The 16,657-nt window shown below is 40.1% G+C and overlaps 1 protein-coding gene across 4 annotated transcripts in view; it reads right to left on the bottom strand.

Annotated features, from left to right (window-relative positions):
* Positions 1-4,755: 4,755 nt before the first annotated feature.
* LOC119894352 (UPF0606 protein KIAA1549L-like) overlaps positions 4,756-16,657 on the bottom strand; it is a 112,430-nt gene continuing 100,528 nt past the window's right edge. For 3 of the 4 annotated variants that reach the window (XM_038707052.1, XM_038707056.1, XM_038707055.1), the window contains 6 exons: positions 16,335-16,503; positions 14,117-14,214; positions 10,470-10,615; positions 10,230-10,384; positions 10,044-10,117; positions 4,756-8,311 (listed from right to left, as the gene is read on the bottom strand). In XM_038707052.1, coding sequence (XP_038562980.1) covers positions 10,088-10,117; positions 10,230-10,384; positions 10,470-10,615; positions 14,117-14,214; positions 16,335-16,503 — 598 coding nt within the window. In that variant the 3' untranslated portion in view covers positions 4,756-8,311; positions 10,044-10,087. The remainder of the gene's footprint in view (positions 8,312-10,043; positions 10,118-10,229; positions 10,385-10,469; positions 10,616-14,116; positions 14,215-16,334; positions 16,504-16,657) is intronic. The other variant, XM_038707054.1, reaches the window with a different exon arrangement.

Raw genomic sequence — 16,657 nt, 5'->3', positions numbered from 1 at the left:
TCTCTCTCTCTCTCTCTCTCTCTCTCTCTCTCTCTCTCACTATCACTCTCATTATTATGGAAAAGTAAAATAAAGCATTTACGGCCAGAAACCACAGATTTCTCACTGACTGGATTTAACTATCTCTGGTAACATGCAGTACAGAAAGCGCACTTGAGGTACCAAATGATGTGATCTGCTGGGGTCAAACAGGTCATTTAAACTGGGGACACTGGGGGCATGTCCCCACCACTTTTTGAAATGGCTGATTTTGTCCCACTACTTTTTGAAAGCATTTGCTAAAGGTTTTCTGAAAATTAGCTTGCAACAAGAAATGTTAAATAGCAAAATATAAATTATATGAGAAAGGTTTACTTGTACAATAGGAAAATATCAAATGCAATGTAAATATAGAAGAAACAGATCTGCCTTTAAAAGTAACTAAGGCTAAAAAAAAACAAGCTGCTGATTACATCACATTCAATAATATTTTTATATAATGAAGTGTCTCCGGTCACATGAATTTTGTTTCCCTTCGTATAAATTTCCACCATGAAAATGTCTCTAGAATGCAGGAAATCAAAATCCCCAGACCCCCCAATCGAATTGCCTATTTCATCAATGAATATTTCTTCTAAATAGCATTAGATAACCTTGTTGTTGTTCTCAAGACTCCAATAATTTGCTTTCTCACATTTCCTGGCCTAAGTGTTTCCACCCCTCATATGAGCCCTTAAATGTCCCCACCACTTTTCAACACACCCTTGGGACAAACTGTAATGAGCCACCAGTATCCCATTGTAAAAACATTATTTATTGCTTTCCAACCACAGTTCACTTTGGCTCATAGCTAAAGAAGGACTGCTCAACAACTGGTAACAAAGCAGATAGCGTGAATGAGTAACATTTCACTCCTGTCTGCACTCTTTCTTTTCCTCACCTCCTCTCCCGTACTGTATATAGAAGTGTAATTACAGTGCCTTCTTTTTCTTATTAGCAGATAAGACTTTCATAATGGTTCCCTGGAGAGCCTGTCCAAACTTAATTAAAGCTGGCTAAACAGTCCCCTCACTCCCCTGTCTCTCTTGCTCTCTCGCTCCCCTCCTCACCCCGGCCTCTCTCTCTATTTGTCTCTCTCCTACTCAGCAACGGCAGCTGCAGGGAGAAGGAGCCAGCCCTTCAGTGATAAGTGCTAGGATGCCCTGCACCGGCAAATGAAAGCTGGGCTTGACACAGGCTTGACTCAGACAACACTGAACAGCCATTGGGGGGTTCTTGCTGTTGTGTGTGTTAATTTAGTCGTGAATTGAATAGTGTGTGCGTCTGTGTGTGCGCGCGAGGATCTAATTCCTCTGAGCGGTGTAAGCCTTGAAATTGTGCTCTGATCTTCGGCTGCATAGCCCGCTCTTTAAATTCCCATTTGTTTGACTTACAGAGATTAGCCATTAATTACTGGCTAGAGAAATTAAGCACACACACACATACACACACAAACACAACTGCACGGAGAGTGTGCTGTATAGCTGTTAAATAGAGCTTGTTACACCAGCCCTACCGCAAAGGCCAAAGGCATGCAGAGCTGAGACAGCATCGTCTAACAGGACTCCCATACATACATATGTATGCAGACACACACACACACTCACGCACAGACACACACAGCTACTGGGGAAACTATTGGACAAAAGATGCTGTTCTGGGCGAAATCTGTCAGGTTTTAGCTGAGTATAACATCAACCTCCCGCATGAGAGCGCGGGGGATTAGCACCATTTGAGACAAGCTGACCAAAGCCAAGACAGGATGAAGAATATCACAAAAGTAAGGCACCTGAGCAAGCACAAAGGCAGGCTGTTCAGTGTTTGCACAGAGCCCATCAAAGCTTTCCAAAACACTTTATATCATGTTGAGATTCATTTCACAGTGTCCAAAGAAGTCCTTTGACCCCCTGAGAACAGAACAGAACAGAAAGAACTCTGGCAACAATAACCTTAAAGCAGCACTAATTATTTTTTTTACATCTCAACAATGGATCAAATTTCAATGTGTCATGTAAAAGGGTTTTCTTTAGTGACAAACCCACATATAATTAAAATTTGTTGTTTTGGTTTTCTGCTGGGCGGTGCGGTGGTGCAGTGGTTAGCACCGTGGCCTCACAGCTCTGCTTCCTCCCACCATCCAAAGACACGCAGGCTAGGTTAATTGGTGTCTCTAAAATTGTCCTTAGGTGTGGATGTGAGTGTGAGTGGTTGTTTGTCTATGTGTGGCCCAGCGATGGACTGGCGATCTGTCCAGGGTGTACCCCGCCTTTCGCCCAATGTAAGCTGGGATTGGCTCCAGCCCCTGTATGCAGGATAAGCGGTTGATGATGGATGGATTTCTGCAGTGCTTGAAGTGGAAAAAAGCTCACATTATTCAAATGTTGGAGTGTGTATCGGCTGGTATCAGCAAATTACTAAGCATTATGTTCTGAATGCCTATAGTGAATAAAGTAAACTAGTTAAAGATACTAGATACTACTGACGTTCAAAACTGATTTATTTACCCAAGGGGATAACATTCCAGTTATTAAAAATAATTGTAAGGTTAACGTAAACTTACTACATAACATAACAACACACTCCACAAAAAAGTTACCTTGTTACAGATCCTAATAATTCCCTTAGAAATAAATTTTCTTTGTCTAGATTATCAAGTTCCCGTTAAATTGCATTTCATAAAATAAAACAATGTATCTCAAACCTGCCTTTAAAAAGGATTGGCTGGTACACTGTAAGACATTTCAAGTTAGTTTAACCTGGAAATGCAATTTCACCTGCTGCCTTGATAATTGCAGGTTTAACGTTGATATAATTGCAGTGTTCTCATTGTCTCTACTTGCTTTTTTTAGTTGACTGAACTTTTTATAACTTGTTTCAACTTCATACTTTAAGTTAAAACAAATAATTATTTTACTTTTTCAATGCAAGAAAACTTATCTTGTCTAACCGGCATCCATGTCTGCATTATTCTGACTCACAGTTTCAAGTTCAAACAACTTAACCACATTTAAAGTACTTTCCATTTCAAGTAAAGAGGATTTAAATTCCAAGGTCGTTTCAGTTCACATGCATAAAGGGCTTTCAGACACACCACAACAACTGCACTGCTGCGCTTTGAAAGCCATTATTTTCAGTGGCTTCTACCGCACCGAGGCGGCTTGTTGCTGCATCAAAATACGCGCAACGCACCTTTTTGCAATTCACTCACTCCACAGTGGGGCTCAACCTTGATGTGGGCGGGACTAACTGGAAAATATGCAAGTCTGAAATTGGAATGGGTTTTATCCGAAGTTGCTTCATTTATTAGAAAACTATATAAAGAGCAGCCTCAGAAATGCTCTTCAGAGCAATGTTTCTGATTACAATAGGATTTTAAAAAAAAAAAGGTTTATTAGAAAACAATTGTTGACACATTTTACTCTGCTGATACTGGTACTTGTAAAAATCTGTATCGGATACTTGTTTCAACAGAGTACTCGCTCAACCCTAATCATTAGCTGATTATGTCTGTGTTTTTCACAAACTCAAAAGACGCGGTAAATAGGCAATTTTTTTCTCTTGCTCCAATCCCCGCACACCCATTTCACTTACTTTGGCAAGTTCAAGCAGCAAGACAGAAGTTTCAAATAGTCAACACAATGACTTAATGCAAGTTTAACTTTATAAAACTCAGTTGAGTTCAAAATCCAAAACTCGTCAGTGCTCTTTAAACTAAAAATAAGAAGTAAGTTGACCTGACTAAATGGGTCTGTAATGTTTTACAGTGTAGGTTTAATATATGACTCGGCCCTTTAAAATTAAGTTATGTAAGCTTGTGAATGCAAATGCTCTGTATTTGTATAGTGCCTGTCTAGTCTTTTCAACCACTCAAAGCGCTTTTACACTACATGCATTCACCATTCACACATTGAGCCTAAGTGCTCAAACAGAAACTAACATTCACACAGTGGCGGAACAGGCAATTCGGGCAATTCGGTTCTTTGCTTCATTTTGAGTACAGTAACAAGAAATAAACTAATGACAACCTTTATCTTCTCCTGAGTTATTACCTTCATTTTATTCCAAAATGAAAAAATGTAATTCTCTAAAGTGACGTATCATCATTCCTTTAGGTTACAGTCCCTGCTATAAAAAGCAGGGCTGTCTGTACTGTGATTCATGGCTGTGTCTGTTTACAAGACACTTTACAAGAATCAGTCCTCACTGCAGCCACATTTCCTCCTGCTGACTAACAGTTTGCTTGCGTTTGAGGAGTCAAGGTCACTGACAGAAGGCTGTTACAGCAGCTCAGCTTTGATTTCAGGGACAGATTCTCCAAACATGTTTTATTCATTATGCTACTGCCTCACCTTAAAAAGAATGTATTTTCCTTAATTTGCAAGTGGCTGCCAGCACAAACAACACAAATATGAATGGACATGAATTTTCAGAAGGTGGAGAACACTGGCTGCAGCAGTGTGTCTGACGGAGAGCTGAAGATCAGGCATGTATGTGTCTGCCTCCCTCTAGTGGTGTTAAGACAGCGACCTACTGTATACTGGACATGCACAGCTGTTTAATATGGCCCATATACCCTTCCATCATCTTCAACTTCTTATCCAAGCAGGGTCACGGGTGCCAATCCCAGCTGACATCGGGCAAGGGGACCATATCTGTTGAAGCACACAGTTTCTGTATAGAAAAACAACAACCACACAATGAAACACAAACAAAAAGAATAAAGCACGAGAACCGAGAATAGTAATTTGTCTTTATTGTTTAAATTCACCAAAAAGTTTTCTGCGTTACTACATCCAACAGCATTCATTGTTGTCGTCACTGAGACCTCATCGACCCTTGAGTGACGATAGTGTGACATCATCAGTGCCACCATGATGTCATAGCATCATGACGTGACTCACACGGCAGAAAAAAACTACTCACAGTCAACCCATCCCAGAGTCCGTCATCAATAAAAGCATCTCGCCGCTACCCGTCAATAAAAGGATCTCACCGCTACCCGTGTAAAGCACAAACATTGCACATCAACTTATAGCATAGCATCAAGTCTTCTTCTTAAAATGACCAAAACCCACCGCTCTCGTTGACATGGAGTCAAATAAAATGTGTGAAAGTGTTTTCTCTTTAATCATACATGGGTTTATACATTTGAAATATGATGGTTTGCCACAGGCCTCCAAATAACACTCCAAATATAACTCAAATAACTAGCAAAGCATATACACAAGTTCAAACACCAATAGCACCGTGTGCGCTCATAATGCTCCAGTACTGTCATCTCACACCTTTGCTTTCTTTTCCCTAAATATCCACATCTAATATTTATCATGTGCAGGCATAGATTTCAACACTGACAAAGAAAACTTCTTATCTGTGCTACTTTCTACAAACAGGCTTTATTTGACAGATTGTGTATTAAATGTTGTATTTGTATTTTAAAACTATGGAGATATATTCCACATGTGTTTTTTCCGTTGGAATTTAAAGTTGAAGTCATAACTCTGGAGGCAGGGCCGTAGAGAGGATTTTAGAAATACTGAGGTCAAGAGTATCTCCCTACATAAATGTCTATAAATGGTCTAAAAGCAGTTTCAAATCTGGCATCATTTTGGGGTGTTTTACGCCTAAAACAGTCAAATTTCAAAGCAATATCATGATCTGGCTTTAAAACTTCACTATGTGTAATTTGTGTCATATAGTAAAATGTAAACTCCTCCTCGGGTCATTAAACCTACGGACCTTTTTTGCATCCTTAATAAAGTCATTATAATTATCCAGTGCCCTAAAATAATACAGTGCACATGTCCTGTGTGCAGCCCGGTCTAAGGGTTAAAAAAACCCATCATCATTTAGCTGAATACAGATGTTTAAAATGTTTTTACTTTGATTTTGTGTTTACAGTTTCAGGCTCAGTTGAGAGGATTTCTAAAATGTTTGTAGATTTACATAATCTGAAAATGTCATGCTATACAACAGCATTTTTGTATTGATTCTGCCCTTTTCTGACAAGGTTTGGGCTCTTTATAAAAGTGCTAATTTCATGTTAAACCAAACTTAATACCCTATCTTTTGCATTTTTATCTCTACTACTCTTCGTTTTCCCTGCCTCATCATATCTAATATACTCTCATTTGGTATCATTTGCCACTCTTCAACATAACACTGTATATCTTAGCTGCTTTATGTCCACTTGGTGAAGTTAATCTATGGCTATAATCTCCTTTAGTACCATCTTAATGATGAGGAGCCTTACATACAGTGTGCTAACTGATTCCCAGTTCTCCTCAGAAAAAATGAGGTTAAATATAATTTCGGGTGTGACATTCTTTGCACTAGAAATTGCATTATTTTGACTAGTATGGCTATGTTAGCTTTGTTTAAACATACAGAATACACTAATGCAGGGTAAGATCTGCTGGACAAGTGCCTTTTTACTGCATGTCACTCCATCTGTTTCTTTTGTAATAATTTATGTTATATTTTCTGTTCTGTTAGTAATACTATGAAAAAAAGATGATGAAACTGAAATGTGTGCATTGTTCAGAAAGTCAAGGACTTTCAGGAACAGTCTGATCGTCCTTCATGAATGCAGTGGAACTACAAGGAAGAATAATGGCATCAGAACAATGTCAAGCTAAATATCCCTCCCACAGAACTTGCATAAATCTCTTCATTAAATCATCTGCTATATACAGTAATACATTTAATCGTTACATATACGGCTCATCCGAGCCTGGCAAATCTCTTGAACAGTACTATACCATAGTCCAGTAACCATATAGTCATCCCTCTTCATCAAGACCAAAGTAACCAAAAGTCACATTTCCTTATACAGTAGAATACAGTAGACATCTTTCAAGTAAAAGAACTGCTTTTCTAAGAATACTGGTGTGTTCACAAAATTGTAGCAGATCTGAGTCAAATCAGAATTGAAATCAATTCTAATCCAAGTAATCATATGGTAAATGTTTTTATCTGTTATTTTTTTGAAGAGTCAAACAAACCCTGCAGCGGCTGCAAAGCTACAAAACGGAACTGCATGTGAGTGGGATTTCAATGAGTGTATTTGACCCAGGTCTGCGTAATGGTTAGCAGACAAAACTTCATAATCAGATGATCGACAGAACATAGTGACTAATTCTTGTTTTCATTGCTGAAACTGATGAAAGAAAAAAGCATTTATTTTTAAAAGTACAGAAATGCCATCATAACCACAGACAACAAAGCCGCCGATTTCTCTGTTTTGAAGAATGCCTTTTTTTTTTGCCTTGAAATAAGGTGAGTGAAAGGGAAACACTCACTACATCTTTTTTGTACAGTAATCCATTGATAATAATCAATGCACAAAAGTAAAAGACAAAAGCACACAAATATCCAAAAACTGAAGTTGAGACAGCTCAAGACAGAGTTTTTTTTTCCTTTTTCATTGGATTTTTTTTCTCACTTAAATTTAAAATACACATATTAACCAGCTGTAGAAGGTTTACATAGGAATTTGGATTCATCAAAAACAAAAACAAAAAGCACAGTTTTAAGTCAGTCCAGCTTTCCTGGCTTTATGGTGGACCTTATGGGCAAGTCCAGGATTATCCAGTCCAGTCCAGCTTAGAGGAGGAGTAGACTACTGGCCATGGCTGGGGCACTACTGTACTGATAATGCAGCGCTGTGTGCCAGATGGCAGTTACTGTACGATGACTGCTGGGGCAGAGAACTAGTTGGAAGGTTGCCCTTGTCACACTGCACATGACACTGTATTGTACACACCCTGTTTATCCACTCTGCACACGCGTGTAATTATGCAGGGTGGCACGGTAAAGCTTCACGCAGCTCAGTTCAGTTCAGCAGTGTGAGGGGCCTCTTTCTGTACAGTGGTGATCACCACAGAAGAGGCAGTCTACATGGAGATAATGACAAGGGGCCCAGAGGGGCCAGCAAAAGCCTATGAGGCCAAGGGGGGCTCAGGGAGCAGAAAGAATACAGAAAGGAAGAGAAGTATGGCTGAACGTTTGCATTGGTAGGAGACTGAAGCAGAGGTTTGACCGGGGGATGGGGGTTATGGGGCAGAGAAGTTCTGGAGATTGAGAAACGTGTTGAGCTGCAGATGAAGCGGGCTAAGAGAGGATAGATCAAGGCCAGGCCAGTGGAGAGAGAGGAAGCTGGAGATAAGGCGGGGGCAGGGAGGGGATCCACTGGTGCTGAATGAAACAGAGAGGAAGTGAAGTGAAGGAGGCGTGATAAAGCTCCAGAGAGTTTTCAGGGAGAGAGAGGTCCTCTGCCTATCCAAAGAGACACCTGGAGGAGAAGACAGTGAACAAATATGAATGACCTGCCATTACATTACAGATTTATGTTGAATGTTCACTCAGCTGCTGCTATTTGGGACTTTTTTCCTGTCAGTGTAATGTGTAAAGGCCTGGACACAGCGGGATTTAAAATGGCGAAATTCATTGGTGAACTTTGACACACAAATTTGTGCTGTTGACCAATAGCAAGCTGTCTTGACAAAGCTGACCTCTGAGGAAACGGACGGCCAGAAGAGTCCACAATAGAGGAAGCTAAAGCTAAAAAGCCCATTATAGCTTATTAGCTGTGTTGCACCATCCGCTTGTATTTGACCTCCTCTGTTGGGAGTATAAACTGCTCAACCAAAGAGCAATGGTTTGCGGAATACATCTTTTAAATAAATGGTGTCTAATTAGCGATCAGGCTAGGCTAACTGGCTGTTAGCAAGCTCGTATCTCGGAGAGCTGTATTATCCCTCATCAGTTACTTTTTATTGCACAAAATGGAGTGCAATAGTGAACAAAATGCCAGGCCGACCTTTGGGTAAATGGTTTGCTTGCAGCTACAGTCTAAGACCAACTGGCACAGCAACGATATCACCAATTTTCTGTCCCCATCTATTACGTGTGGATGAGCACATGTCACTTTGTGGTGCGACAGGAGTTAAAAGATCTCATAATTAGGTCTGGAGGCTTTTTGACGGGAAATATTTAGCAGAATCAATAACACCTTCTTGTTTTTGTGGGATGTGCTAATCTTCCTATCATTTATTTAGTATTCGTTATTCCTTATTATTGCTTTTTATTTCTGTGTTTTCATCAAATTTAAGGGGTTTCATTGTATGTTAAGTTCAGTTGTTCAATTGTATGTTCAGTTCAATAGTTTTAGTCAGTGCAGGTACAACATTGCCTTCCTCTGAGCATCATTACAGACATTTGATCCTGTCATCCTTTTAACTGAAGGCAGGTCTGAAACTCCAGAAGAGATATTGTTGCTGTCTGGATGGAATTACTTGCCAAAGGCTTTTAGACCAGGGAAACAAAACCGACCAGGCAAACAAACATTTAAACAAAAGGTTTACAAACTGATTTTAAGTAATATGTTATAAGATTTACATGATTTTGGATTGTTAAAGTTGCCCTGTGAGTTATCTTGTTTACATTCAGTGTTACTCATCAAAAGGTATAATGTGTATCCTTGTTGAGTGCATTTGCTTCCTCATAAATCATTTGCAAGGTGAATTATTTGAAAGCTGCACTGTTTACATCTTTGCTTGCTTGCTAGCAGTCTTCTTATTCCATGTCTTTATTGGCGTATCGCTGCGTTTCTTCGCATGTTACCATCACCTGTACTTCAGTGCGTGTGCATCCTTGTGCGTGAAAACTCATTCAAACTGGATTATAGCAGAGGCAATGTAGGTTGTATTCCTATATAAATATGTTGATAAGTATATTATTCTGCGTATATGCTATGATACATGTTTTTAATGTAGATTTAAAAAACTCAAGCCCAGGGACAGATCACTAAAAATGTCAGCTAATTGTAATGTGCTTCAAGTGAAATTTCAATTTGTCACTTTGTGTGTATGAAGATTTCAAGCCCAAAACCCAGCCTGAAACCAAAATAACATTCAGGCAAATCAGGTCGTCTATTTCAGTTATTGATAATGGAGTACTCTAACTATAATTCTCCACTTACTAAACAAGCATGGCAACGTAATGAAATGAATGATATGACCCACCAAGGGTGTTTCCACTCAGTGACATGTCACTCAGGCAGATGACTTCAGCAGATGGTTTCAAGATGACGTGAGTTCTGCAGGGAGAAGAGAAGAACTGCTTCACACACTGAAAAAACACTGTTACACAAAATGTTTGCAGCTTGTCATGTATTAAACTACATTATACAGGAGCTGTATGTATCTCACCGGTGTGTCGTTCCACTGCCGTGGCAGGTCTTCTGGCTCGGGCGGGTAGGACATCCAGGAGGGGCTACGGTATGAGGACGGCGGTGACATTACAAAGTAGTCTGAGTAACCCGGGCGGTTGGCTGATATAGCGTAGACTGCTGTTATTGGGTTTCCTGTGAGATGTAAAAATGGATTTAGCCAATGAATGAATGAACTTAATCACAGCTACTATCTGCACTTCAACACCCCCTGTCATACCTGAGTAGGTGGTGATGGATTGGTCGACAGTGACAGCAGGAAAGGGGGTCCTGGACAGTGGCAGGTACGGAGCGCCGTTGTGCTGCTGGGCCTGCAGCTCTGAGGCCTCCGACACACGAGGCTTCAGACTCACATCAGGCGTGGAGCTGTCAGTGGAGAGGAGGTACAGACGTTAATCTGATATATAGTAATCACACAACAACCAAATTAATTTGTATGCTTTTAACAGCAGTTGTTGAATATAGCAGCACAAAACTAAAGCTCCATGTAGAAGAGAGAAGTCTGCACTCAGGTGAGGAGGAGATGTTTGCGCATTGTGTAAAAATATACTAGAAAGGTTTTCTCGCACTAAATTTTCTGGGTATAAACAGTTTAAAATGTGAACAGCATGTTTGCATGTATGGGTGTTTTAATTTAAGGTTGAAGCACTGAAAGGGTTTGAAGTGTCTGTTAAAGTGTAATCACTGAAAGCAATTTAAATTTTAGTAGGGCTGGGCACATTAACACGTTATTATCGCGTTAACGCATTAATTAATTAACAACGAGAATTATTTTATCGCACGTTAACACAGTATTTAGTATTTTGAAAGTCCGTTGCTCACTGGCTATGAATACACATGCAGTCAAAGTAACCATGCAACGGCTTCTGTGCGCTACACAGCTGTAGCCTTTTTAACTTAAGATAAAATTACAGGCTACATAACTTTACCTGAGAGGCCTTCATCTAGTTTTGTAGGGATGCCCTGTCATGTGAATTCCCTCCTGTTGATGTCCTATTTAGTTAAACACACAGGAAACTCACAAACAGCGAGGATCAGTCTCTCTTCCAATGATTTGTGTGCCGCGTCGCGTACAAAAAGTTCAAGGAAATTCAACTTCAGCGGCGGCCGGGCGTGTGTGTGAGGCGAGCACAACCACGACAGTTTCAGGGGAACACACCCGCTTGTCGCTACGCCTTGTGCTCGACCACTTCACTTCGCTCTAACAGGGACACTTGCTGCTGAACATAGGCTGTTTCTGCTGCTCCCTGATAAAAGAATAATGTTTCTGTTGATATCTGAAAACAGATTTATATATGTTGACCTGTTGCTCAGAAGGTGCCTGGTATGATGTTATGATCGTACCTCTGGATTCTGATGGTAACTTATTTTAACAAGCTAGATAAAAGGTAATGCCCTGGCAGTGACAAATAAATTAATATTTGATTTGATTACATTAATGTTTAAGTTGAGATTTACAAGAAATATTTTATTGCTACTGTGTAAAGGGAATACTGCTGGTAAAAAGCAACTTTTTAGTTGTTTAAAGTGTTTGCCAACCACATGTTATTGCACTTTTGTGTACACAAATTAAAAGTGCGCAATACACTACTTTAGAATTCATTATTCAATTTTGCGTGTAACAATGCGATTAATCATAGAAAATCATGCAATTCATTGTGATTAAAAATTTTAATTGTTGCCCAGCACTAAATTTTAGCCCTGAAGACAGGGTTGAGTTGTCTGTTTGTATGTAAGCACTGAAAGCAGGTGACCTGTTAACTGCAGAGAAAGAGGTGAAAGCAGCTGAAATATCAATCTTAGTTATGAAAGTACTGACACTTGAAGAGTAAATAATACATTACAGTCAACATCTAAGCCATTACAGCAGTGAAATTTGAGTTGGTGAGTAACATGAAAGCAGTTGAACTGTCATTTGAAATCTGAAAGATAAAAGCTGTTTAACAATCAGTTAAAATGTGTTAATTAGGTCAGTTGACATGTTTACTCAGCACACCAGATTCGGTTTTTAATCAGTTAATGTATTTTAATCGCAAAATTCATAAATTGCACACTAAGTATGAACTAATTATATACAAAACATTCTTCTCTTTCTTCTGTTTGTCATAAGGTAATAAACTATTTAGATTGTATGAAAACAAATACATGTAGCGAAATTCATTCTCTGCATTTAACCCATCCCTCAAGGGAGCAGTGGGCAGCCACTGTGCGGTGCCCAGGTACCAACTCCAGATCTGAGCCAATGTCATTGGTCAGTGGCACTGACTGGAGAACCTAACATGTTTTTTTGGGGGGGAACCAGAGCACCCAGAGGAAACCCACGCAGACACGGGGAGAACATGCAAACTCCACACAAAAAGGGGTTTGAACCCAAGACATTCTTGCGGTGAGGCCACAGTGCAATCCACTGGGCCATCGTGCCCCCTAAAGGTAGGGGTATGAATGTATTCAACTCGGTAAGTCAACCCACAGTTTCCCAATCCAGTCATGAGTAAGTTCACTTAAAGCGGCGGTGTTTGCAGCAGGCAAACATGGACCTACTTTTAGGCCAAATGAAGGATTCAATATTTCCCCACCAGATTTTTTTTCCTGGCAATAAGGAGAAGGCCTTGCGTTTACAACTAGACCTTCATCTTGACAGAAAATATAACTCAACAGCTGACCCCTTTAAATACAATATGAAAAATCCAAACATTTTTAAGACTTTCATTTTGATGCCTGCTTGCAATTTCATGGACTTCAGGGCTCTTCTCTTGGACTCATAACCTCACCATCTGAAAAGTCCTAGCTAAGACAGTGTTGTTATTGCTCTCTGTGTAGAAACATAATTTTACATTTTCACTGTGAAAGGTTTGTCAATATCCTTTTCTACCTCTTCTACATTGTAGCACCCTCCTCTGCACTGTAGAAATACTAAATACTATACATGTTACACTACTGTAGGAGACCTGAGGGCAGATGATGTCATTGGCAGGGCTCAGGACCATAATGCGCTGTGCACAGTAATGCCTCACAGTGCATACTAAAGAGGAATTAAATGCTCACACACCTGAGGGCACAGAGGAACTGACGTATGATGAGCTGACTGATTATTAAAACATAACTGTTTCTGGTTTTAGAGCAAGACTAATGGTCACACATCCATAGTTCTGATTCAAAATTAAATGAGCAGGTATTAGAGTACTGTAAAACCAACTGAGCTGTCTCTGTCGTACAAAATACAAACATACAAAATGTGTATTATATCTAAGTGAGTTCTTCAATATCTAAATGACGTATACGTGTTTTCTTGCAGTGTTGAGTTTTCCCCGTCGGTCTGCAGTACATCACAGCTGGAAGGTGTTTATTTGTAAGTGTTATTTTCTCAGTTTGTCCACTAGATGGCAAACATGCCCCTCCACACAATCTACAGCTGCTGCACAGTCAATCACTCTCTGCAGTGCTAAAGTGCCCAGCAACACGGTGCACACAGCAACAGCATTTAAATGAAGAAGCTGCTCAGTTCAAACGATGCCGACTAACATATGGGCTTGAGAGAGAGAGAGAGAGAGAGAGTGGATGTGGAGGGCAGTCAGTTCAAATGATGCTGATTAATATTCTGTAGCTTTTTTTTTTACTCTGTATTCTTCTGCGCGATCTGCACTAAGAATTCATCTATTTGTCTGGTACAGTGATTAGCCACAGAGCTGCTTTTTGATTGGCTAAAAAGAGATGCAATATGTGAACATTTCCTTTAAGTGTGATCTCTGAATATAATTATGGGCCACATGCTCAACACAGTCGAGTTTTCATTTACTTTATTAAAATATATTTTCTCATTCAACTGCCTGTAGTCTATATTTGTGTCTGTGTATGTGTGCTGGGTACCGTCGTAGCGAGGTCCCAGGTGGTGGTCCTGGCCTTGAGGGGATCAGTGGCGGGGGAGACCCGATGCCCATATCAGGAAGCTGGGTGAACCGGAAACCCTGCAGAAGCAACAAATCTAATTTAGACATATATTTAACTAGTATCTGGACGCTACAGTATGAGTACAACATATACAATTTTACCTTAAGCCAAATTCAGAAGACAAGTGGAAGGAACAACTAACTAATCTTGACAAAAAAAGGGTTAGAAAATCACATAGATGTCTGATCAGAGGCAATTTTATTCGTTGGTGGGTGTTCAATTCTCTTTTTAATCTCTGGAAAGCTTCTCCCCTGCTGATCAGATGTTGGCAATGCACACACCGACAGCACTGATGGCAGCTTTTCTGACTGTCCAACCTCTCTGCGCAAGTCTGTGTGCAAACATTTTAAAGGATCTAATGAGTGCTGTAAAAACTGAAGGACGTTGGTTTTATGAAATGTTCCTTACATGGCCCGATCCACTGATAACAATTCAATGTGTGCAAAAATGAATATTCACGACCTTGACAGGCTCAAAGAGCCATTTTTAAACAGCACTATTAGACTTGTTCTGCACAACCTTTAGTAGCATATCCTTACGCTTATGTGGCATAAAATAAAAACAATAAAAAGTGTAAAGTAACTAAGTACACTAACTCAAGTACTAAACTTAAGTACAATATTACTTGTACTTCACTTGAGTATTCTTATTTTGTGCAACATTGGACTTAAACTCCACTAGAAAGACAATGTTATATAAATAATATTCTTTTTATTTCATAACTTTGTAATCAAAACTCAATGACAGAAAATTGTCACAGGTTAAACTAATCAACAGTAGTAATGAAAAATAATCCTGACTGAATTAAATATTTTTATTTTGACATAAACAGTGGCTCACGTGTTTAATGTAAAAGCAGTCAGTGAGAGGTAAGCCCACAGAGAATCACTGTCCGACCCTGCAGTTCCCCTCAGCTCTAGCTACAGAGTGTTTTGGTGCCTTTTATCTCATATTTCGGGTTCTTCGGTCACAACCTCCCTTTTCTGATTCTCTTTCACAGGTCACAGCAGCACTGTTTCCAGCAGCAGCTGTTTTCAGCTCTGAAAACCAACTGTATGCTACTTGCCCAGCACCAAACAGCAGACAAAGTTAGCAACTAGCTGGTTAACATGGTGGAGCATTAAGCAGCTAAAGAGCCAACTTTGTACTAGTAATATCTATAAGGAGAAGCAGAATTGATAATCATTTCATGTAATTTTTTTATATACAAAAAAGATCCAGGTTCAATTTTCAATTCTATTCTCATCTAGTCTATCAGGTCCAATCCATGCCACAGATCATATGGAGACTTATCCTAATCCGTACTCTCCATAGACATTACTGTGAGTGGTTTATATTGGAAATACTTTCTTCTGAAACAAACAGCCCACTGACAGCAAAGTCTATCATATACTATAGGAAAGACGTTGCTGTTGAATGTATTTCAATGCTGTGAGCACCTGAAATGTAATTACATTCACCTCCACTGTATTGGTGTGGAAACTGAAATCTGAGAAACAGATTAATTATAAAAATTAATTTTTATAACTGGATTTGGTAACAAAGACCTCGACTTGAACACATCCCATTTCCGCTCAAAGTATTTAAGCACACCTCATCTCTCTCCCCTCTGACTCATTTTTCACATCCATTCTACCCAAACCCCTTTCTCCTTTTCTCTTCTCACACTTTCTGTCGCTTTTGTTTGAATGCAGCAACCACTGGAGGCTCTATCCATAGCAGAGCACACGAAGAGACGGTTCCCCCACTCAGAGTCTCAACTCCCCTGGTTCCCTCCTGTCTTACCTGCCACCAGCTGACACCGATCCATCGTTCTCTGGCATCTATCCATCAATCCATCCATCCACAACCCTGATCCGTCCCCTAAATCCTCCATCCCTCACCTTTTCATTCCCTCATTCATCACCCTTTATCTCCCTAACCTCGACTCTCATCCCCACATCCCTCGAACCCTCACTCTGCTTCCTCATCCCTACATTCCTGCATCCCTCCATTCAGACCCTTAATCCATTCTGGTATATAATCTTAGCTATTTTCAATAATATCCATAATATACAATAAAATATTCTGAATCCATATCTCTAGTGGCGTCCTCTTTGTCAGTGAGTCAAGCCTTAAACCTCCTGCTAGTGCTTACCGGTTTGGGCAGGCTACACTGGTGCATGTCTTCGTAGCCTGTGCTCCTCTGCCTGCCTCCACAGGGATGGTTCATGGTCCCTGGGGCACTGGTCACCCCGTCACTGTAGTGGCTGGTGTGGGACGGGTTGTAGGCTCTGTGGGCATGGTGGTGGTGATGGTGGTGGCTGCTGATGAGCGAGAAGAATGTCAACAAAAAAAAAAAAAAAAGTTTAGTAGAGAGATACACACCCACTCTCTCCAGAGTACTGTGCACAACCAAGCAGACATGCTCTGAAAACTCTACTTTGTGAAAAACAGCTTAGAGTGGGATGTATGCTCTTA

Source organism: Micropterus salmoides, unplaced genomic scaffold (assembly GCF_014851395.1).
Source record: "Micropterus salmoides isolate LMB-PRFRI ecotype aquatic unplaced genomic scaffold, ASM1485139v1 Ms_hic_scaffold_8, whole genome shotgun sequence".
NCBI classification, from domain to species: domain Eukaryota; kingdom Metazoa; phylum Chordata; class Actinopteri; order Centrarchiformes; family Centrarchidae; genus Micropterus; species Micropterus salmoides.
Note: the sequence above shows the minus strand (reverse complement) of the source record. Positions and strands in the feature narration are given on the sequence as shown.